Genomic DNA, 23,104 nt, shown 5'->3' with positions numbered 1-23,104 from the left:
ATCAAGTAGTATTATCCACTTTTAGTTTCCGTTTCCGGTCACGTATCCAAAACCGAAAGCGAAGAAACGAGAAGAAACGTGTCAGAAATTAAGGCGATTACTTATTTTAAGCAGTCTAACCTTTGATCAGTAACATCACGCAAATCAAAATCAGGCTGCATATGCAGAAACAGGGTTCGTACAATTTTTTGAACAAAGAATTCTAGGACTTTCAAGCACACATTTCGCATTTCTCAAGGGCAAAAAAAGAGCCTTGAGTCTACACTCTTTTTTTTTTATAAGAATGTTGTTTTTCCGGCCCAGGCTGAATATTCTTATTTTTCTGCTGATTTTAGGCTGAAAATATTCTTGCATTATTCTTAAATTATAGCTTATGACATTTCCGTTTTAGAATTTATTGGGGTATGTGTATATGTATTACATGTACCGTTCATCGAACTGTCATTAGCGTTAAACATTTTGCTATAGCTAGTGCAGGTTTTTTCGTTTTGTTGGCTAGTTTCGCCGTTCAGAGAAAGGAATAATTTTATACAGTTAAGTTAGAAACATAAAATTGTATTGTATTTACAGATGTTTCAACACACAAAATTATGTCTATCCTTTTCAAAATCTCAGCCTCGGCTTTATTCTTAAAATTTCGCAAATTTCAGCCTCGATATTCTTATAAAGTATATTCTTTTAAAAAAAAAAGAGTGTATGTCTTGTTTTAGTTCTTCCACATCTGGAGAATTTTATCCCGCGGGTCTTTGTCTTTGCTCCTTTTCCTTTGCAGTTATCCTTAAACTATTAAGTTAGCATTGAAATTCAAGGACTTTCCAGTATACCGACTGCAATTTTCAAGGACTTTCAAGGCAATAAAATTCAAGGACTTTCCAGTACCAACTGCAATTTTCAAGGATTTTCAAGGCCTTGAATTTTTATTTTAAAATTCAAGGACTTTCAAGGATTTTCAAGGTGCGTGCGAATCCTGCAGAAAGTGTGAAAACTTGCAGCGCGCTAGCGGTCCGACCATCAGTTTTCTACACACACTAGCTTCTGACAGCACATACCTCAAAAAGCCTCAGTTTCCACAAATGTAAACTGCTGGTGACAAGAACATATTGGATCATATTCATTTCCAAACGTAACGAATAAGAGATACGGAAATTAAACCTGTGATTTTTCTGCCCTCAAACTAAGACACTCAAAACCAAGAAATCTTATAGGTGATGATTCTGAAGGGCCACGCCCAAAACGCTAAAAATTGTTCGACAGTAACAGCGAAACACTACACTGTGCGGATAGCTGTTGCGTCGTCGCCACGCCGAAAAAGAAACCGGACAGGGCCTCTGTTCACACATACGAACGGTTGTGGCGGCGCGATTTCTGTGACGGAGCGAAGCTGCCCCGCGCGGATCTCCAAAGTGGAGTCATGGTTTTTCGTAACGCCGCGAAAAGCTATGCGTTATAGTGCGAACACAGCCTAAAACTCTGATTACTTTTTCTGTTTACATTCAAGCGCCGCGCAAAGCGGTTACTTTACATATTTTAGACTTAAGTAGCTTTGAATGATCCTTTCAAGAGGGTAGGGAAAACATCAAAGGGTAAAGATTTGTTGAACCGTGCACCACACCCCAAGCGAGTTACCCACAAAGAGAGACCCTTCCTCCTCCCCGCCCCCGTTACCGCCACAGAGCATACCCCCAATTAAAGTACTGTTTCACAATGTTACTTGGCTCTTGCACGTCCAAACAACAACCAACTAATTCTAAAAATGGAAGAACAATCAACGACTCAAAAAATAAAAACCGAGGAGGATGGTGCTCATTTTATTTATTTATTTATTGTTTTTTTTTTTCAGGTAAATATACGTCCTTTTTTTCGGTGAAAACGAATTAACTCAATGAAGATTGACTATTGACGTATTAAATCAATGATTGTTGACGCCCATTCGATCAAGGGTAAATAGCACTTGATCTGTAAAATACAAACCGGATATCATGGTCAGAAGGCTTGTCCTATGTTCTTGACCGCGACCTAAACCTATTCAGAATCCTTGACTGAGCGATAAACAAGTGGTTTACCGCAAATTTACTAAATGACAGGTGCCCCCGTATAGCATATTGTATTTCGTAATATGCTGTGCACGTCCAACCTTTCCTAAAACGCAAGCCACCATATTCAGTAATGACAACGAACGACATTAGTATGCATGCAGTCTTGAACAAGTAGCTCCCTGTTTGGCACTCATGATGCGGCGAGGAGGTGCTCAAAGTCAGGGGCACAGATCATGCGATGTTTTACGTGTCCAAGGCAAATCATCTCTGACCGGTTGTCTTCAGTGTGAACAGATACAACATCCTAGAGAAACACAAACACACAAACACTTTCATATAGCCGGATACATTTACGATTCTAAGTACCGACAATTAACGGGTCAAGTTCACTGTTTTGCCCTAAGGGAGCTTGCAGGGATCGAATTAACTCCTCTAAACTCTAAGGAGGGAAATAATCTAAGAGAGTGAGATCGTGGGGCAATGGACTTGGAAAAGCGATTCACTCGATTATAACTTGCAAGAAGTTGTATAAAGCAGCAGCTTCTTTTTATAACAAGCGCATTCAGAATTTCTCAATACTAGTTTACAAGAGTCTATTTTTTAAGGAGTATCCACCTTACGTAAGGAATATGTTTACTGTTCGCCATACAACCTATAATTTGCGCGCTACCCATATGTTGACTCTAAACAAGCCTAAAACAACAACCTATGGACTACACTCTTTTTCTTATTTTAGCAATGGAACCATCTTCCCGAAGAATTAAGGAACAGTACTTTTAATCATTTTGAGCGACCTGTGCAAAGGCTCAATACGTTTGATTAGTTTTCACTATTAAATTTTTGTCTTATTTTGTGTGTGTATTTTTTGTTCAGTTTAGAGATCTTAATTTGTTTCTCGAAGATATTAGCTATATAGTGTAGCTACTCTAAAATTCGAGTTAAAATAAAGGTTATGAATGTATGTATGTAAACAAGACAAAAGGACTAAAAGAAGGGAAAGTAGGCGATTACGGAAGAGAAACATCTATCACATAAAGGAGAAGACTACCCAAGGAAAGCTAACTCTAAGGAGGGAACAAGAGGGAGGGGCGATTTTGAGAGGGATAACTTGGATTAATAAAGGAAATACCGTAATCCCAGGGAAAACAGTTAAGAAAGTCCGTCTCTATATCAACCCTTCTCGGGAGCTAAGTCTATCATTACGCCAGAATGGCAAAAAAGAAAGAGTAAAATAAATTTTACAATAATATTAAACTGAACGATTCTCGCGCGCTAGCAGGTCAAAAGCCATGGTCGATGATGGTGGTAGGTTTGTTTTCTCTTTCCATCGCGTTCGATTTTCCGAGAAACTTCAACGGAAATGGACGTCAAAAACTGTCAATGTTATTGTAAAAAACAAATCGACCACCATTTTCCATGGTCTATAATCCTCTTGACCATAGAAATGACGTCAAAATGTTCGAAAGTTTGCATGCAGTGAAACCACTCGCCGTTCCGCGTGAGTTTTGGCATTTTGACGTTATGTCTATTGAAGATGAGAGTAGCAAATATGCAGTTCTTAGTGAATCACTAATGTGCACATAATTTTACACAACTTCAGAAACCCTACACTAAAATTCCCTAACTTCACAGGCCCGAAAATGAAATTATTTACGATTTCTAGGTTTCAATGACTGTAGAATGTGGTTAGTTTTTTAAAAATATCCGAAAACAGGCTCTATTTTTCTTCCGCTTGAGTTAAATTTCCAAAACCCCTGTGGTACCGCGTCTAAGAAGTCACCCACAAAATCGGATTTGGTTTTATAAGCAAACTAGAAACAAGTAAAATAGGAGGCTGTTCAACTTCCACACTGGACACGATCCTCCTCTTTCTGTTTGCAGAACTGTTTACAGTAGACGTTACTTTTTAAACTGTAGAATGCAGTGATTTTGTTACAAATAGTTAAGGTAGGTCTTGGGACTCATCTTGTGAAAAGTCATGAGTATGTCCATAACAAATGAGTCCCAGTTCAAGAAACAAGGAGTCCTAAACTGAAAATGCTTGGGCCTTTATGGACACAGACGCCAAAACTCTTTATTACAGTTTACTGAAATTGAAATGTAGCACAAAGAATACTAAAATAAATATGCATCTTTAAACAACAGCCACATAAAACACACGAACAGAATATTCTACCAAAAAATCTTCAAATCGATCGATCGTTCTTTGCGCCCGGTCCCACAAGACGCATTTCATGAATTATTTTGCGTCTTTGGGGATTTTTATGCGTCAGGAACGCAGGACGCAAAGGTGCCAAAATCACTGAGAATAATCTAAGGATCAATTCCCTTGTCTTAGGGGAGGGGTAGGTGGTCCGTTACCCAGAATCCTCAAGGGTTGATCCGATCTAAGTTACCTGTAAAAATCCGCATGGTGTTCCCGTGGTGACATCCAACGATACATCGCCCAGTAATAATCTGTAATAGCAAATCGTCTGCACAATCAGGGTAACAAAGAAAAATGCTTTTCTTTGTTTACGCAAAATATACTCTTACATACAGGATTTACAAATTGCAAAACGAACCAAAGGTTCGGGAATCGTCGCGCATCTTATAAGGTAATTAGGGAGCTTAAGCAGCGACGACGGCGACGACAACGAGAACGGCAAAAAAGTAATGAGTTTGATTAGCAAAACAACAACTTTGCCGTGCATCACGCTTTTTTGTACATTTCTTTGCCGTCACTGCTCGCCGAGACTACGACGTGAAAATGCCTAATTTCACGTATTATGGGGAACGTAAACAAGCGACGACGTTTTTTTCTTTCGCTTTCTAAACTTGAGTCCGGTCCCCAAGAAATCAACTCCCGGGAAATTCGCCTAAATTTCACATTTGCAGTGAATTGGAATAAACGCCGCAAAGTTTGAAAAAATACGAATTCATTTTAAAAGTGACGCCGGTTTTCGCTGCCGTCGCTGTCGTCGAGGGGACCTTAAGATCCGACGACGGCGACGGCAACATCACAAAAGCAATAGGTTTAATTAGCAAAACAACAATTTTGCACGTGCATCACGCTTTTCTGTACATTTCTTTGCCATCAATGCACGACTACGACGTGAAAATGCCTAATTTCACGATGTACAGAGGAAGTACACAAGCGACGTCGAAATTTCCTCTCTCTTTCTGAACTTGGATATGGCTCTTAGGAATTCAACTTTAGGAGGGTTCGCCTACATTTGACAAAGTTAGTGACTTGGAGTAATCGCGATGAAGATTGAAAGAACGCGAATTCACTTTTTCAGCGAAGTTTTTTCTGCCGTCGCCGTCCTCGGATCTTAAGGTCCCTACTTAAGCTACCTGTGGAGGAGAGGAGGGAGCTGAGTTTTATATCTCATAGACGCGCGACTAGCAGCGATCTGAGGTAAGAAAGGTCGGTTCTTCGTCGGAGTGCATGTCTAAATATTTTTGCAACTGGTTGTAGCAGGGATTCAAAGAGAAACTGGAAAACTGTTACAATAGTTGCATACCTTGCTTTACCAGACCTGAGCAATTGAAGTTTTCCTATATATCCTTCGGAAGCATCTTTGAGCGACAGCTTTTTTTGTTCTTTAGGCTAATAGAGGAAATTTACAGAGAGACAATACGTTAAGCTGGGAGAAGTAAGGAAATATTAAACTAAGCTTCCAGATCAGTGTTTCACAAGTAATGAAACTTATTGGTCGGAATAGGAAAAAAATTCGAAGATATTAAAAGTTTGATATATTGATCCTTTTACCTCCGTGATTCCCCCAAAATAGTCCACAAGTTTTGATTTGTAACTTATAAAAATACTAAAAAAATGCGGTTGGTGTAATACAAATGAGGAGGTTCATTTGACTGTACCCATCGACTGGTTTCATCCGCACCATCCTAAAATCATATTGTCGCCGTAACATACTCTTTGAATGAGAGGATACGGGGATAAAACTAATTAGTAAAATCCAACTAGTGGTCTATTATCAATGCTGCGTTCTGATTGGTTGAGCTACTACTGGGCTATATGTTATAGCCTACTAGTAGCGAAAAGCAAAAGCTTTTCTGCGGCAAAAAGTAGCTAATTTTTTTTTATTCTCGATATTTTTGACCAAGTAGTTGGATTTTACTAAAACAATTATTCCTCTCGCCCTGATGGCCTGAGTCAATAGCCCATTCGGCCTTCGGCCCCATGGGCTATTGACTCAGAGCCCATTCAGGCTCGAGGAATAATTGTTAATGATAAGTGAACGTGTGGCATATGAGCGCGTAATTGGAGTGGATTGTACTGAGATTTTACCCACTCAGCGAATGAGTAGCCTGTTCCAGGAGTTCCGATAGTGAAGTGCGGCACGAGGTAAGAGAGCGGGAGAAAAATAAGGAGGAAGAGAGGAGAGGGAAAAAGGAAGGAAACTTCGCTCTCACCCCCTACCCCACCCCTTCGCTGTTTTTTCTTTTTTCTGCTCACATCTCTTTGCTCTGCCCCCACGATCTGACCGCCTCGAACAGGCTAGGGTACAGAAAAGGCGTGGTTGCATGGATGCGTGGTAACTCAGCGGGGAGACGCCATTTTGGGTTTTCTTAATTTGCGCTCTACGCATGGGCAGATGGTAAAACCTCTGATAAAATTCAAAATTTAACCAGGTTCGTCAGTTCTATGTGAACAAGGTGTCAAGTCAATTTTTTCTTTCCCCTTCCCCTTTCATTTCAAACACCTGCCACCCGGGCTAGGTCGAAAATTGGTCCGGCGGTGCCGTTTGAAGGTAGCCTAAGTTACTTATGCAGTCAGTCCTCAAACCTTTTCCTCAGAAGCCGTCTGTTCAGCGGATGCTTCTGTATCTACAGGCATGGGGGACTCATCTGTCTTAATAGGCAGCACATCAGGAAACTGGAAGAATAATAACTGCTCTCCTGTCTACAAAAAGCGGGATAAAAGACATGCTCACTGGCATTGCTTTACTTTTGTTCTTGTAGGTGCCTGGTGATTATGTCAGTTTGTAATGTTGTTTGGCTGTTGAGCAACATGACGCTTACTGATTAAGGTTTCCAACTTTTTACCATCCACGCGAGTAAGACAAGCTCTTTAACCAACCCAATCGAAGCAAGCATTAGAACAAAAGAAGCAAGGCTGATTTTCAAATTCTAACGTCTTAGCTTAACCTTAGCATTGTATGTAAGACCCTGAAGAAGTAGGGCCGTGCCTTCCGAAATATTAGTAACAAAAAATAATTCCCGACCGTAAAATCACCCTTGTCTCTCTTGTTTCTTTTCAAACTTATAGCTGATTAAATCCTTTATTAGGATCCGGTCCTTATTTTTTGTAACGTTGTTCTCTGCTTCCAAAATGAATTTAAAGCATTAGAACGCTTCATGTCACCAGGTAAAAGACCTGATTGAAAGCACCAGAGCCAATTAACCCTTTTCTAGTGCTTGCGCATGTGCATGCGTTCAGGTTATGCCGTGTGAAAACGGAACGAAGCATTAGCACAAGGTGATTTATAATGCCTCGCCAATAAATCCTTAATTCTAGCCTAGGGAGTGCGTTCTACAGTTGTTTACAACTAGCAGCCGAAACTAGTGTTTTACAAAAGTGACGGCTTGCCCCATACAAATTGTCTAAACGGAGCGGGTTATAAACAAAGGAAAAATCTGAGCTTACATTTAAATGTGCTTCGAAGCTGCGTTCGAGAAACAAAAACAGAGAATTTACTTCTTTGCTAGCCAAGTTCTCCATTCGGCTGTAAAAAACGATGGCTTTTTTGCTTGTGTATGCATGGGTCGGCTACCGCTCTCGTCTTCTTTGACACTACACTCTCATAGTCTGCTCTTGCGATGCTTCGCTAGTAAAAAGCAGGTTAAAGACTGTGTTGCATCGCTAACAAAGATCTTGAGAAGACCTGTCTGTCCTCATTAGGAAGACTTTTCCGAAATTAATCCCTTTTAAAACACGTTTGTTTGCGAGATTGAATGCCCACAAAACTTAAGTAACAACAATGTACAACTTTTCGTAAGTTGTAAAAGTATAAAGGAAACATTTTACTAGAAGCAACATAACCAAGAGTATGCATTAGTCTGATATTTTCGTGATCACTCATACATACCAGTGACTGCGCGGAAAGAAGATTGGAAAGCGTCTTTTTATCCATTAATTCTTTTTTCACAGCTTCTTGTTTTATTGGTTTCTTGATAGTTTCCGCTGACTTCACTTGTTCAGCGTCCACCAGGTCAATGTCCATGGGTTCACTTTTCACTATCAGGATAACAAAAAAAATCGGGCTGCTCAGGTTTAAAAACCATGAAATTTGTGGTCCAAGGACTTTTTTTGGGTTAGACCTTGGTACAAAGGAAGAACAGAAAGCAAAGATAAAGTTCTCATTTTTAGGTAAAAAAAAAAGAAACCAACTACGACCAAATGGTTCACAGACTTGTCTTGAAAGCAGTTGATCTATAGTTAAGAGGACTTTCTTCTGACCAAGGTCTGAGGTGATGGAGTGTATTAGAGGGTATAAAACTTTGGCCTCATTCCCATCTTGAGGAAATTTATCTGAATATCCCCCCAAGAGCAGGATATGATACACAAACCTTTTATATCAACTTCCGTTGAGGCAGATTCAGCTTGCTTTTCCTTAGCTTTTAGAGCAATATGAGAGAAAGGTAATTGAACTGGCATTATACCAGTCTCATTTTCCATGTCATCATCTTCAATATCACCCTGTTATGAGAAGAATAAAAATCATAAAGACTGTTAGTCTCGAATGTGAGAAGCATTGGGATCATCACAGAGTAAGCTATCCTGAAAAATCATCAAAATAACACAAAAATTGTGAAGATGAAAAAAACAGCTTGTCACGAGTGTGGGACAAAGAAAAAATCTGAGTCCCCAACAGGATTCGAACCTATGACTTCCCAAACACCGGACAGGTGCCACTCTATTCACTGAGCTACGGAGAACTCATGGAGAGTGAGGCCATATACTAGGTTCATATTTGACATGCGTCCTGCATACTGCTAGATCAGGAATGTAGAGATCATACTGTATGTACACAAGTTGTTTATTAGCTTATTACAATTTTTTTTTAATTTCAGTGCTTTACATATTGTTTGCATCTTTCTTTGGTAATTTTAAAGTCATTTAGCACATAAAACATGCCGGTAATGCTGTTGGTTGTTAATGTTTGAACCAAGAGTACGAGCTTAGTTAATAAAGTGGAATGGTTACGAAGCCTGTCAGATCTCTTTGTTATATGTTTTTGTCAGCTCTTTTGGACTGGATGGTGTACAATATTCAACAGACGATTTATGAATTCCAAAAACTCTCATTTTCAAATTGAGGCCAATTTCAAAACCTTTCTTATGAAAATAGTTTGCATGAGAATAGAAAAACATTTTTATATCAATGGCTTTCCACTTAGCCTCGATTTGAAACAGACATTTGAGGCAACTCGTAAAATGACCTATAATGTTACTGTCATTTTGGTCTTTTCAAGCAATAATAATGTAGCATAAGTAGTCAAAGTAGTAACAGCTGGAATATCTTACACTTGTTTGAAGCATTTTAAGAACTCTTTTAGATTCCTCATCATTATCCCCATTAGCACTGAAAATAGAATAATTCAAAACATACCCACTGTATGACAATAGATATCTAAAGTGTGACGTCATAAAAAATTAAATTTGTGAAATTACGGGATTTGTCAGGATATTCTGAAAGAACAACATCCAAGAAGTGTACTTGCAAAAAACTAGCATTGTGGGGCAAATTGCCTCTGAGATATTAGCCCTACAAATTCTTCGAAATTTGGCTTGGGTCTAAATGTTTAGACCCAAGTCAAATTTAGAAGGATTTGTATGGAGTCATCAGAGCATTACTGGGTTAATATCTCAGTGAGAACATAATAATCATAATTATTATTATGATAATAATAATTATAACATAGTTATTACAATTATTCAATAAAATAATAATAATTTTATTGCAATAATAATAATAATAATAAGAATACAAAGAATAATAATAATAAAAAGAATAAAATATAATAAAAACTAAACTAACACATTAAATTAACTGTAGTTTTCAGTAATCTCTATATTTCACATGCTTTTACCTTATTTAATATGTGTGTTTCTAAAGAGAAATGATCTGTTAAGAAGAAATATAAATTTTTTCTGAATTGTTCAGGTCTGCGAAGCTGGAGTAATTGTCTTCTATATCTTGAAATAAGTGTTTTTTTAAATTGCTATATAAATTGCACTCTAGTAGAAAATGAGTCTCATTCTCAACTCACTAGTTTCAATTGAGTGACAGCTCCAGCCAAGGTAATATATAAGGTACAGGTGTATACAAGTCAGTGTTGTACATGCATGTAATATTTATTGTTATTTAACAATTAATGAAGGAGGCTGAGTATCTTATGAAGAATTATGGAGATTGAGGAGGGTGTTATCCGTCTCGGCCATAACATCCTCCAAGATCTCCATAATTCTTCATATGATACGAAAGTCGAATTCAATAATTGTTTTATTATTCATTCAAAATAATTCCTAGTTTAAAAATGTAGCTTATCTTTGATAGATTACATTTAGGTTTGTCCAGCTCCGCAAATATTCTTCAGATAGTAGATGTCGCCCTCCGAGTTGTCTTCTTGCTGTTTTTGCTATGTTTTTAGCCATTATTTCACCTAGTTCCAGCTGTAGTTCTTACTCTTGAAACGGGTGAAGCGTCCGCCATTTTAGTGTTTACAACAAAAACAACTCAATCTCATCCCCAGGTCTTCTCGGTTAATGGTGCATTAACCCGTAGAAGGCTGCATTTGTGTCGTCATTTCCTTGTTAAACAAAAAATTCTTCCAAATTTGGTCATCAGTAACTGGTTATGGTGAATTATGCATGTGCTTTTAGCCAATCAGAATTGGGGAAATATTTTGAATGAATAATAATGTTGGTTAACCTTATTTAGACGCAGTATTAATTAACAAAATTATTGCGATACCTTTCTTTTTTAACTGTGAAACTGGACACACTTCCCCCACCTCCTGAAGATGAACCATAACTTGGAATGGATGATCCTGGGTGTTGGACATAAAGCAAATGTGTGTTAAGAAGTATGTTCCAAAAAGCTTTTCAATGGGCCTATCATTAAGAGCCATGGCTTATCTAGTGACTGGCCCTTTTCAGCTCACAGTCAGGTGACCTGCTTAATGCAAAACTTACATGGCAGATACAACTAAAACAGCACCAGGAAGTGTGTATAGTTTGGTTGTTGGCATCTGTTACAACCAAAAACCTCTTTGTTTACTTGGAAAACATTCAGTTAAATTCTCTTACCAACTCTCTGCTTTTCCACAGGACCCACTCCCATAGAAAAGATTGACGAAGACTGGACAATGGTTGGCTTGTTCCTCTCTCCCCTTCCTCTTCCACGACCCTCACCACGCCCTCTGCCTCTACCTTCACCTCTCTGCCGCCTTTGTCCTCCAGATCTCTGATGACAAATATAACTGTCAGAGAAAGTTCTCTTGGCAAATTGAAAAATTATAGGCAGCAGATAGTACTAAGAACAAAAAACTTACTTCTGGGGTAAGGTTAGGTTCATCTCTTGGCCTAAAAAAAAGACAAAACAAAACCAAATTTATGAAAAATTTAAGATATGTTGCATTAAAACATTCCTTATCCTGGAATGAGTAAACTCAGATTTCAAGACACTCAAACCCTGCTTTACAGACACCCACTTAATATTGTTATTATGGATCTCGTTATTAACCTGTATTAATTGGTTTTCCTAATACTTTACCCGCTGGATAGTGATTTATCCAGTAGATAACGCTATCCAGCATTTGAACAACCAGGAAAAAAGTAACTACTAAATTGAAATTAAAAAAAAAAGCTTTTATATATGTTAACTGTGACTGGCTTACTCTTGCTTTATTCTCCTTGTTGGGATATTAGGAGTGAATGTTCTCTATAAAAACAAAACACAAAAAAGACAAATGAAATCAAAGATGAAAGAAATCAACAAATACACATGTACTTTCACTTTTAAACATGGAATACTATGCTTTGACACAGAAAAGGAAAATTATTAGGCTGAGAGAGGCAATGTGGTCGACCAGTCTGGACAAGTTCAACTCCTGCTGTGTTAATTTTGCCCCTCATTAGATTCAATTTCACTTGATAACATTTTCAACTAGCCATCTGGTTAACTTAATGAAACTTAAGATGGAATCCATCAGGAAATTGAGTATGGCAATTTTAATTCTCAGTGGACAAAAACTTTGTACTAGAATAATTTAAACAATATCCCATTATTTTTATATTTTTCAAGGGCTAAAGATGTAATTAGTCATTTGTTGTAACACCAAAGAAAATTTCTCATCGGCAGCCAGAGAAAATGAAAGTCAAATTGCACAAGAATTGTGAAAACACTGGTAAAATTCTGAAAATTTCATGTGTGATATGTAATGTTGTGAAATTTGATGTTCATTTTCTTGAGCTCCCACAAGAAATTTTGTTTGGTGTTATTACAGATAACTTATTATATCTTTAGCCCTTGAAAAACATAAAAAGGATGCAATATTATGTAAATTATTCTGGTACAAGGTTTTTGTCCACTGAAATCTGAAATTACTCAATTTCCTCATGGACTAAGTCTTAATTTTACTCTATCCTCAATTTTGAAAATTATTCCTTAGAGGAAAGAGGAAAATTAAGAAATTATTTCTTTAATAACGATAGAATTAATTGAAGGAGGCTGATGAAAACTGTTCAAGCAGTCACAGGATATATAATTATTTTATATTCACTTGAGGATTCCACATCATGATCATTTTAGCTAAAGGACTCTTGTGATACACTTGAGCAAGGAACTTTATCTGTAGTTTTATTAAATACCTTTGCTGGGGTTATTCCACTTGCAGCACCAAGAGTCAAGTCTCTAGCTGGTCTTAATGATGGCAATCTGCCAGGACTAAAAGAAAACATTAAACACTGTAATACATGTGTAACAAAGACGTGCAATGTGAGCTTAAAAGTCAAAATATAAGCCGAAGTAGGCTGTAATTCACAATACAATAGGAACCTTAAGATCCAACAACAGTGATGGCAACAAGGACGTCAAAAAAGCAATACGTTTAATAACCAAAACAACAATTTTGCACACGCATCACACTTTTTTGTACACGTCTTTACCGTCACTGCACAACTATGACGTGAAAATGCCTAATTTCATGTTTTACAGCGGAAGTACACAAGCAATGACAAAATTTTCCCTTTATTTCTGAACTTAAATATGGTTATCTTAGGAATTCACCAACATTTGAAAAAGTTAGTGACTTGGAGTAATCGCGATGAAGATTGAAAGAACGTGAATTCACTTTTTCTGTAACATTTTTGCTGCCCTTGCTGTCCTCGGATCTTAAGGTCCCTAACACCTGCTGCAGTTCCAGGGGGCGGGGGTTTGAGGTTCACGTCTTAATTTAAACCCTTTTTAAAATTACATTTTGCCAAGATATAATAATGGGACAGGGAGGAAAATGCCCAGTCTAGCTCTTGGGATATGGAAATGTCACCGATGTTACTTTAGGAAAAATTAAACGCTTGCAATTAATTGGAAGTTGGTTCCCAAAGAGGTCCGCCAACTTTTATTCAGTGTCGTCAAGACAGCATTCAAGAGTCAGCATTTCAATTTTCTGCATTTTTGCATTGAGGTGGTCAGGTATGGATTGATAATGTTTCAAACAATCGATTAAACTTTAACAATGCCCCAGGAATAAAACAACCTCTATACCTAACTTAAGTAAAATTCACATTATATCAGCCAATGCCCTGAGATTTCCTCTATGTCCCAATAATATCTATTGATTTTGCCTCATATAGTACCTGGGCGATGCACTTTGCAACTGTCTTGAGAACAAGGCTGAAAGTTAAATAAAGGAGATCAAGTCATTAGTGAAAATTACAAATGTAAATCTATACCAGGGATCCATATTAGCAGTTGTCACAATGTATATGTATGAGAAAACATGAAATCAGGACACAAAAACTACCAGAAAACACAAAAACACAAAATACTGGCTTATATATGGTCACGATACTGGCTATTTTTCCTGCGAAACCAATCAGAGGTGCAGGTATAAACAATGACACCTTTTGCTTCACAACGATGTCCTGGAGCGAAGTGCTTACGAGTTTGTTTCTGGTTTTCTTGAGTTCTATGCAGTACAAGGGAACATTTGCCTTTCTATGGCAAGGAAAAGCTTTTGCGTCTATAACTAACACTATGGCAAATGAACAAAGAAGAAAAATTGTCAGTTTCGGTGGCATGAAGTTCAAAACTTTACAACATGACAGACAACACGATCATGGACGTATTGAATTACATAACAAGCGTGGTTTTTTATAACGTGTTAGATAAAGAAATTTGTCAGGCATTTTACAGTCAAGGTGCTTGGATTCATTAGAAAAAAGTTGAAAAATAGTATATTACTTTTAAATTAGCCCAAATACGAAGTAAATTGCTTGTATAACAGAAGAGTTTGTGACGTGTGACTGTTTGGCAATCACAAGCGGATATAAATTTAAAACTGTCAAATTTGCCCGCTCTGAATACAATTTTTCTAGCCACAACTGTATTAATTTATAGTTCTCAGTTTACCACGTTTTTCCTGTGAAATTGGTCTTAGAAACAAAACTATAGTTGCTTATCAATGAGATCACCCTGAACTGAAACTTCACTTACAATGTTAAGTACTGGCTAGCTTCAAGCTGGTCGAAAATCGCACTATTCTGAGATGGTCACATTACATTACCCTCCGGTACCAGCTCAAGGTTCGCTAGAAAATCAAAACGTTTTCCCCTTTCTTGTTAAAACAGGAAACGTAAACCGATGATAAACCAATGATGTTTAAAGCAGTTTTGCATGTCATAAATATTTTCTAAGGTGTGGTTTTTTCTTACAGGGGCCCAAATCACAAAAAAAGGAAAACTGTTTCTTCCTGCCTTCAGAAAAGATTATGGTAACTTGGCAATGCTTTGATCACTTTGTAAACAAGGTAAGAGATCGTTTGATAATCAAAAAGCTTGTGGCTCCTAAAATACACGCGTAAGCTTACATTTTTTTCTGAACAAACAGAACAGGAGATTTCAAATAGACTTCGCGAGTAGTCCATTTTTTGTAGACTTATTTGGCAAATAATCATTATCATTTGGAAAGTGGGCTGTAGCATTCACGAGAACATGATGACATGTAGTTTAGCGATAACAAGAGCAATAACGGCTCAATGAGAAAAGGAATCCCGTTGGATGTGCCTAATTGATTTGAAAGGTGATCAGAAATTCACACTCCAAAATCAGTTGGCCTTGAAGGGTAAAAAACTTGGGCTTTGTCTGCAGTCCCTCATTTTTCCCTCTCCCTACCGCTTCTCGCCTCTCTCATGTGGGGTGATTTTTATGGGTGCTCACATTTTGCTTGCCCTACTATTCCTGAGGGAAAATGGGGAACTACTCATAGTCTAATCCTTTTTATTGCTGCCGGGCATCAGCCGGCAGCAGACCATATTCTTGATCCATTTGAGATTTTTGGTTTGATGGTTCGATGGTTCCATTGTTCCATGGTTCGACGGTCATCTGTGACTGAAGCGCTGTGCAGTCAGCGGTTTGCTTAGCTGCCGTGCCTGTTTTTCTCTTAGGAGCAACCCGCCATTTTGTTTTGCTCTCATGTAAGATCTGTGCAGAAATCGTAGTTTATCGGATGCTTGCTGTCTTTTTAAACGGCCTAAACCGTAAGAACAGTTCAAGACGTATTGTACGGAACATTTTTTCGGTTTATTTTTTTTATTCAGGTTTCAAGATTAGTTATAGCAAGTATTCTTTTGTCACACAGATTGTTATCTCGGTAATCAGGATTGTAAGTTACATAAGTGAACGGCATGTGCTGTACATCTACCTGACCTGTGAATAAACAACTTTTGGCCTTTACGTCATTTGTTCGCAACTCATCTCATTGATCCTGTGTACGATGATTGTTTGATGAAGAAACAGCCTATCAGCACTGCTGTTGTTTTAGAATTTCGTGAATTATTAAAATGAATTACAAAATGGCATCGAAACCTTAGCGAGTTATATGAATGTAAGCATATTTGTCATTGTGATCGGTTCATTTTTTATATTATGCTCTGAGTGTTTCATAATGCCAGCAAGTCTAAGTTATTGACTTTAATAAAAAAGAATTTATACATTCAACTGTTCTACAAACTGTCTTTGTCCTATTCGCTTCGCAACTAACGGCAGCACTTCCCTTCTCAATGAGAACTTCTCGTAAAATAACTAAGATAGTACGCACGCTCTGATTGGGCGAGAGGTGAGTTTGCATGAGAGGAAGTAAACATGGTTGTTACATCAAGATGTTTTGTTTTTTGCCTGCTAATCACACAAGCACAAATTTGAAAAAGTTTTAAGTTGAAAACTCCACAAGTTTACTTATTTATCCATTCCCTCATTGGTTGAAACTTAGAAAATCTTTATAAACATACTGTTATACCTGCCAACTCTCACGCCTGTGGGTTGAAAACTTCGATCTCACGCCGGCTCACGCTTGCGGGCCAACTTCTCACACCTGATTGAAAAATGTGAGTTGTTGCCGTCTTGCTTGACACAATTTCCAAATATATGTTAACTCAGACCCATGTAAGGAACGAGAACCATGTGTAAAATGAATAAATGACAAAATCTTCCTCGCGATCTCTGATTTTTGAAGTGAAAAGCACTGGGAGCGAGCTCGCCTTCGGCAGACTTCGGATGTCTTCGGAAGACTTCGGACTTCTTCGGAAATGATCGTGTCATCTTCAAAAATCCCAGCACTCCCAGGATAAAAATCTCACGCTTATATCTCAGAAAAAGTTGGCAGGTATATACTGTGTCAATATTTTTCTCTCAAGCTGACATTTTAAGGGAGAAAAAGGCTAAATTTTAGAATACCCAGCCACTTCTTTGCATATCATTTAATGACAAAAGTGCCTTGTATTGTGTTATACCTTGTTCTTTACAGCATTCTGACAAATGTAAAATGATGTGGACGGGCATTCTGAAATTGCTCCTTTTGGAAAGCATCTTTTTTGTAAAACAAAAACTGATTACGATTGCAAGACTTTGTGTACAAGAATTTCTCTTTCAATCAGTGCCATAACAAAAAGTTTTGCAGTTTTTCTCGGGGAAGTTATAAAAACAATAGAAACTTTTCCTGTTTTTGCATCGCCGGCCTGATACAAACAATCGAGGGGTTGGGAGATTTTCTCGAAAGCTATGAAAACCCGAGAGGATAACCATCTCGAATTCTCCTAACCCCTCTCGTGTTTATTTCAGGCTATGCAAACACGGTAAACGTTTCCTATTGCTTAAATATAAGCTTACATCTTAGTAGAATGAGCCGGACATGAGCCTACCTCGGCCTCTTGCCCCCAGAAGTGGAGTCTTTCTCGCAGAAAGAGGGACCTCCTTATTTTTGTTACTCTCATTTCCAGACATGAGTGCTCACTTAACTTATTATTGAGGAAGCATACACACAAACTTATTCAGTATATACCTCTTGAAATAACTTGAAATTGCTCAAGTCAGCCATGCGACAGCCGTGCATGTTAACCGTGCATGTTGAGTAGCCAACCTCGTCCCCAGGGTCTTCTCGCTTTCCAATATGGCGGAGGCAGGAGAGAAGACCCTGGCACACAGCGAACTAAAACGATCGCTGATTGGTGCATTCTGTTGGGCGTTCATACGTGCGCTCTCATTGGTTTATTCATTCCAAAACAAAGATGGTTATCCTTTGAGGGCTTCGTAGAGGCTGAGAAGTGCTTCAGTGTTTGAGACCTAAATTGTGGACAGAATTCAGGTCTGATTGTTCGGAAAACTGTGACTGTACCGTTGGAAGGCAAAGATTCGAAGATAGTGATAGTGAAATGGTAATCGCTGGGAATATTATAAGGCGTAGAGGTATTGCTCGTGCTATTTGGTTTGTGTGTTCGATTCTAAATTACTTAAGATTTGTTTCTTTGATTCCCGATATGTGAAAGAATACTTGCCAGGCTTCAGCTTATCAATAAATTTAGCTGTCCGTTTGCAAAGGTTTAGTATTGTTCTGCCTTTTGTTTTCTTTGAACAATAGCTGTATGCATAATATTATTAATGTATGGGGTTATACGGAAATCTTGCATAATCTGTGCTTTGTCTCAGAGTGAAACATTTTTTTTTCATTTGATCGTAACATGCATGGGCCTAACCTGGCCTTCTTTTAATGTTTTCCACGGTGATTTTGAAGGGAGATGAAGAGTGAGAGATGCAGATGTCGAAACAAAACTAAAAATTGAAGCCAAACATAGTGTCGATATCCTTTGATATTTTTAATCCTGACTTTTCATTTATTCAGTTTTCAGTGTCACAACGATTATAATTTATTATTATTTGCTCATTTCATTGGCAGTAAAATACAGCTAAATACAGAGGCATTGGGAAAATAAACTGTTTCCTTTTCTCAGAAATGAAAAATTTTCATATTAATGTTTGAAGCTTGTGGGATTTCTTTCTAGTTGCAAAAATAAAATAATGAAAGCACATGATGTCTTTTTATTTTATCAAGTTGAAAACAGTGATCAGCCCATGTAAGGAAATCTGACAGTCTTAAATTCTCAATTCTACACCATGGATACTGCATTCTGGATTCTTTGTCAGTGGAACTTGGATTCCGGATTCCAATTATAAGTGGGATCTAGAGTACTTGACCTTTATTCCAGATTCCAAGAGAAACATTTCCCAGATTCCGGATTCCCTTACATAGGGTGACAGTGATCCTAAGATAAATACGTTTTCTGTCAAACCAAAACCTGTTCATTGAGCTTCTAATTACTGTAGGCTAAGTGTACATGTTGTTCTTGTCACTATATGCTTGAAAAGGGGGTTTGTGGACCAGGTGAAATAGTGGCTGGCATTATAGTATTCCAAAACCAGCTGGGTATGATTATGAAGCAGCTATAATTCAGTTCTAAAACTTGGATTTAAAAAAATAAACTGCTTCAAAGGGTGCATATATCACTATCCACTGAATAAACAAGAGCGGAAGGGGCCTGCAGCGTCTTGATCATAGGATTTTTCATGTAGGGATGTAAGGCTTTTGAAGTGTTGTGCGCCAGAGTCCCCAGTAGCATAGTGAGCTTTTAGTTGCCAAGTCACGGCCAATGAGTTTCAGGTCACGTGGTCCCAAGTGAAACAGTGAAACAGTTTCCCTTCAGTTTGCCTAAGATACATCACTGAAATGAATTGACCAAGAAGGCCTGGGAAAATGCCACACAGGGACAAGGCAAGGCTTTTAGCTTGTTTAGGTGTTAGGCTGTGAGGTGGCAGCTGTTAGATGTGCTGGCTTAAATACTTCCAAAGTCTACTTTAAGGTGTTGGTTAGTCTTAGTCATAGTGTCTGTATCATAATCATATCATCAGAAATAATCAGATTAACCCAACTATTAAACTGATAATCGATTATAGATGGTTTTCACAGTGACATCATCAAATGGTAAAATTAAAATAGCGAGGTTTTACGAATTCTTATTTACACTAGGTTGAAGATAAACAAAAAGCAAATCTTTGTACAAGTTTCCATTCCCGTAGCATGTTTCATTTCGAAAATACAACAGTTTGAACTTCCGAGTTTTCACAGTGCGTGACACCAAAATAGGAATGCTGTCTCGTTGAAAAAAAGTCTCTCCTCTTGATTTTCAGCATGTATAACTATTTCAAGTATTAGAAGATATGTTTATGCGCACGTATGCTAGTTCTCGAGTGAAAAAAAAGAGGTTTTATAGAAAAAGTGAACTCGAGATGTTTTTGTTGATTTCCGGCGGCCATATTGGTGCACCAAAACGGTGCACCAATATGGCGTCTCCATACAAAGCTCTACAAAGGTGAGTCAAACGTTTCGGCAAATAACTCAGAAATTGTGGGCTACGAAGACCTGAGACTTGGACAAGTTGTTTAAAAATTAGTCTTTTACAACATTTCATTTTCCTGGCTTCTTCCACTGGACAGTTTCCAATTTACTTTTTCGTTGCGTGACAGTGAAAACGATCCATAGTAGATTATAGTTTTGTGACCCCTGTGTGCCACTTTCAACACTGAAAATAATTTTGTATGTGAACAAAACAAAAAACCTACCCTGCAAGCAGAGGCTTATCTGTCACATAGTTTTAAAAACCAACTAAACATCATATAAACTACATTAAGAGCCCATCAAAAAGACAACACAGGTGTATTAATGTCCTTATTTTTTTTCAACAATGTTTTTCTGAATTTTCCACAACAATCAATTGAACATTTGTATAAGCAATACTCACTGTGCTTTAGGTTTCTGATCAATGATAGATTATGAGCGATAATCAGCACACCACTACCAAGTCATGTCTCAATTAGAGTACGAAATGGCCCATCTGACGAGCAAAGCATGTTTGACTTAAAGGATCTATTATCTCCAAATGAGATAGGAACTCTTACAGTGCACATAACTCAGATAGGACAATCAAATTTTTGAACAACTGGAGTCTAGCCTTTAGTCAATTTGCACATTGCAATGGCAAAGTGCAGCCCCAAGTAATATGTAAAATAAACCAAAGTCATGAGGGATTAAGAAAGTTTTTGCTCTTAAAATCAAATCTACTTCAAAGTGGAAAATACATTTTGGATTGCTATATTACAAACAATGGAAACACTCTTCACCTTTTGCTAGCTATTGAAGCGGGGTTGTTGTTTTTTTTTACATCTGAGAGGCAAAAAAACCCCAATAATAACAGCATCTTAAATCCTCTATTAAGGCTCCCTCTCTCAAATAAGCCCTCCTTTTCAGTGGATGAAAGTTTTAACAATAAGCCCCCCTCTCTTTTAACCCCCCATTCCACCTCCCCCCCTTTTCTTATTCTTCACTTATAAATAAAAGACTATCAATCAATGACAACTGTAAAACTTTGTAAGGACCGATCCAGGATGGTTTATTCACCAGCTGGAAGTTCGGATTTGTTTTTGATCCTCAGCTGCTTGACCTCCAACCTTCTTGTACTTGGGCTTTTTCACTTGGCATTTTGTTTTTGTGGGGAACTAATAACAGCGTCTTTGCTAGATTAAATAAATATTGCCCGGAAGCATTGTGAACAGGGGTTAGATATCAAAAGCCAATAAGAAAGTCTAAAAACTGTGAAGTAGATGAAGGATGACAATAATTTTATTACCTGTACCAGATCAAGTGACAAAATATCTAAACTGAACAAGGAACTGTTTAATTTTCAACCAAAGTTTCCTCAAATTATATTAACAAAATAGTGTTCTCTGGTTCTTGTTTTCAGAAAAAAAAATTGTTTTTTGCATATCAGAGTTCAGTTAAAATGTGTGCAGATAGAAAAACAATAGTCAAAAACCTCACGAAGATCTGTAACAAAACTGACATAACTTATCGTAGTATTCGGTAAAGTGTCTGCGACTCAATTTAATGCCTTGTTGAATTTCGGAGCGGAAGAGGTTTTAGGGCGTCATGACAAAAAATTTCCTGGCTTCAGAGGTGTGTTCTCGAAATTCCTAAGATGAAATAAATTGCCCTCACGGTTAGAAAAAGCTCCCCCTTTCACGAAAGAAGATAACTGAACCTCTGGCACTCAGGGCAGGCAAAAAAAGAAAACAGTGAAAAAAGACCGCTATCGAGAAATTATTAAAGTTGTAGACAGTTGTTAAGTGCCGTGTACGCTAGAACGTTCAGGCTTAAAATAAATGAAGGTCATTGAACAGAAAATAAGATCGCTATATCATTCTACCTCATTCCTGTGGCTTTTAAGTGCATTCTTTCATATTTTTAGCTTCTCTTGTGTTTCCCTTTGCCGCCATTTTGTTTGTTTTTCTTCAGTCTCAAGACCTTGTACCCAGATCCTCTCAGTCTTTATACTAGCAGCTAAATACAGGAATTGCACCGACCTGTGATTGGAAGATAAAAATAGTATGTCAGTGCTGATGACGTGACAATTCGTTACGTTAGCCGTTTCAAGAGTAACGGTTTTTACACGAAAAAGACAGTCCACAGGAAAATACAATATAACAATATAATATTAAATATTTCTCAAAGACAAACAGTGCAGTATTCTTTTGAAGTCGGCTGACTCGCTAAGAGTCAATGTCTTATTGAAGTTGAAGTTCAACTGTCGCAAATCGGATAACTTCACTGAGTGATTCTGAGATGAAACCTTTTGTCTGCATCCACATTGATCTTAGATTTTACCACTTACATATTGAAGAAAAGCCATAAACAGAGCTTCAATGTCTACGTACACCTGACTGAACCTCGGTGCGATTCCTGCAGATACCGCTGTTCATACTAAATGCAGGAATTGCACCAGACGCGTTCTCGTCCCCAGAGTCACTCTAAGTTGTAACAAAAGGGCACGTGACCAAGAAAGACGGGCTTTGGGAATGAGAATACACCGGAATACAGAATACAGAATGTATGGAATAGAGTTCAGATTCATTCAGATGAGTGTTTAGTCATTGACTTCCCTCAACTCCCTCCATCCCCCCCCCCCCAAAAAAAAAAAATGAATAAAAAATATAAATCAATGTAGAAATGTTATCCACAGGTACACAAACTGTAAATACAAGAGCTAATTTCAGCAAACTCTTACAGGTGGACCGCCTTTTCCCTAAATTTTGCGAGTAAACATGACATGTAACTCTTAGCTTAAAACAAGCATTGACTCGTCTTTAGTTTCTTCACAGATTTTTTTCTGCGAAAACTCAACCCCACCCACCCCCTATGGCAGGTCAAATGGTACTCGCAGCTACGTGCTGAAACGCAATGATTATTCGGTTTCCTGAAAAGGGGACTTTTGTTTCTTCCAAAGGACATGATGGGATTTAACCAGGCTGTTTAGGTGACCATTATTTTTACATTGCTGAGGTATTTCAGATTCGATATACTCACCATGAAACCAAGGAGAGCATGTTACACTTGTAAAGCCAAGCAGTAAAAGAAAAAAAGGCAAAGAACAATCAGCCCGAGGTTTAGATGACCTTTA

At 37.9% G+C, this 23,104-nt stretch overlaps 1 protein-coding gene across 1 annotated transcript; it reads right to left on the bottom strand.

Annotated features, from left to right (window-relative positions):
* Nucleotides 1-1,792: 1,792 nt before the first annotated feature.
* Nucleotides 1,793-17,649, bottom strand: LOC140929002 (DNA-directed RNA polymerase III subunit RPC4-like). The gene is made up of 14 exons (XM_073378815.1): nucleotides 17,462-17,649; nucleotides 13,902-13,938; nucleotides 12,915-12,990; nucleotides 11,942-11,985; nucleotides 11,597-11,627; nucleotides 11,352-11,508; nucleotides 11,017-11,092; nucleotides 9,567-9,624; nucleotides 8,610-8,739; nucleotides 8,129-8,277; nucleotides 6,826-6,942; nucleotides 5,543-5,628; nucleotides 4,433-4,493; nucleotides 1,793-2,340 (listed from the first exon to the last, which is right to left on the bottom strand). Exons 1-14 carry the CDS (start codon nucleotides 17,541-17,543, stop codon nucleotides 2,227-2,229), a joined length of 1,218 nt encoding a protein of 405 aa, XP_073234916.1. The 5' UTR covers nucleotides 17,544-17,649; the 3' UTR covers nucleotides 1,793-2,226.
* Nucleotides 17,650-23,104: the final 5,455 nt, after the last annotated feature.

This window comes from Porites lutea, chromosome 2 (assembly GCF_958299795.1).
Source record: "Porites lutea chromosome 2, jaPorLute2.1, whole genome shotgun sequence".
NCBI lineage: Eukaryota > Metazoa > Cnidaria > Anthozoa > Scleractinia > Poritidae > Porites > Porites lutea.
This window is presented reverse-complemented; position numbering and strand designations above follow the sequence as displayed.

Coding starts and splice junctions, on each gene's coding strand:
- LOC140929002 (XM_073378815.1), bottom strand. CDS start 17,543: ATGTCTGGAAATGAGAGTAACAAAAATAAGGAGGTCCCTCTTTCTGCG. Junction 11,986..12,914: donor GTGGAATAACCCCAGCAAAG/GTATTTAATAAA, acceptor TTGTTTTTATAG/AGAACATTCACTCCTAATAT. Junction 4,494..5,542: donor CTCAGGTCTGGTAAAGCAAG/GTATGCAACTAT, acceptor TTGCTATTACAG/ATTATTACTGGGCGATGTAT.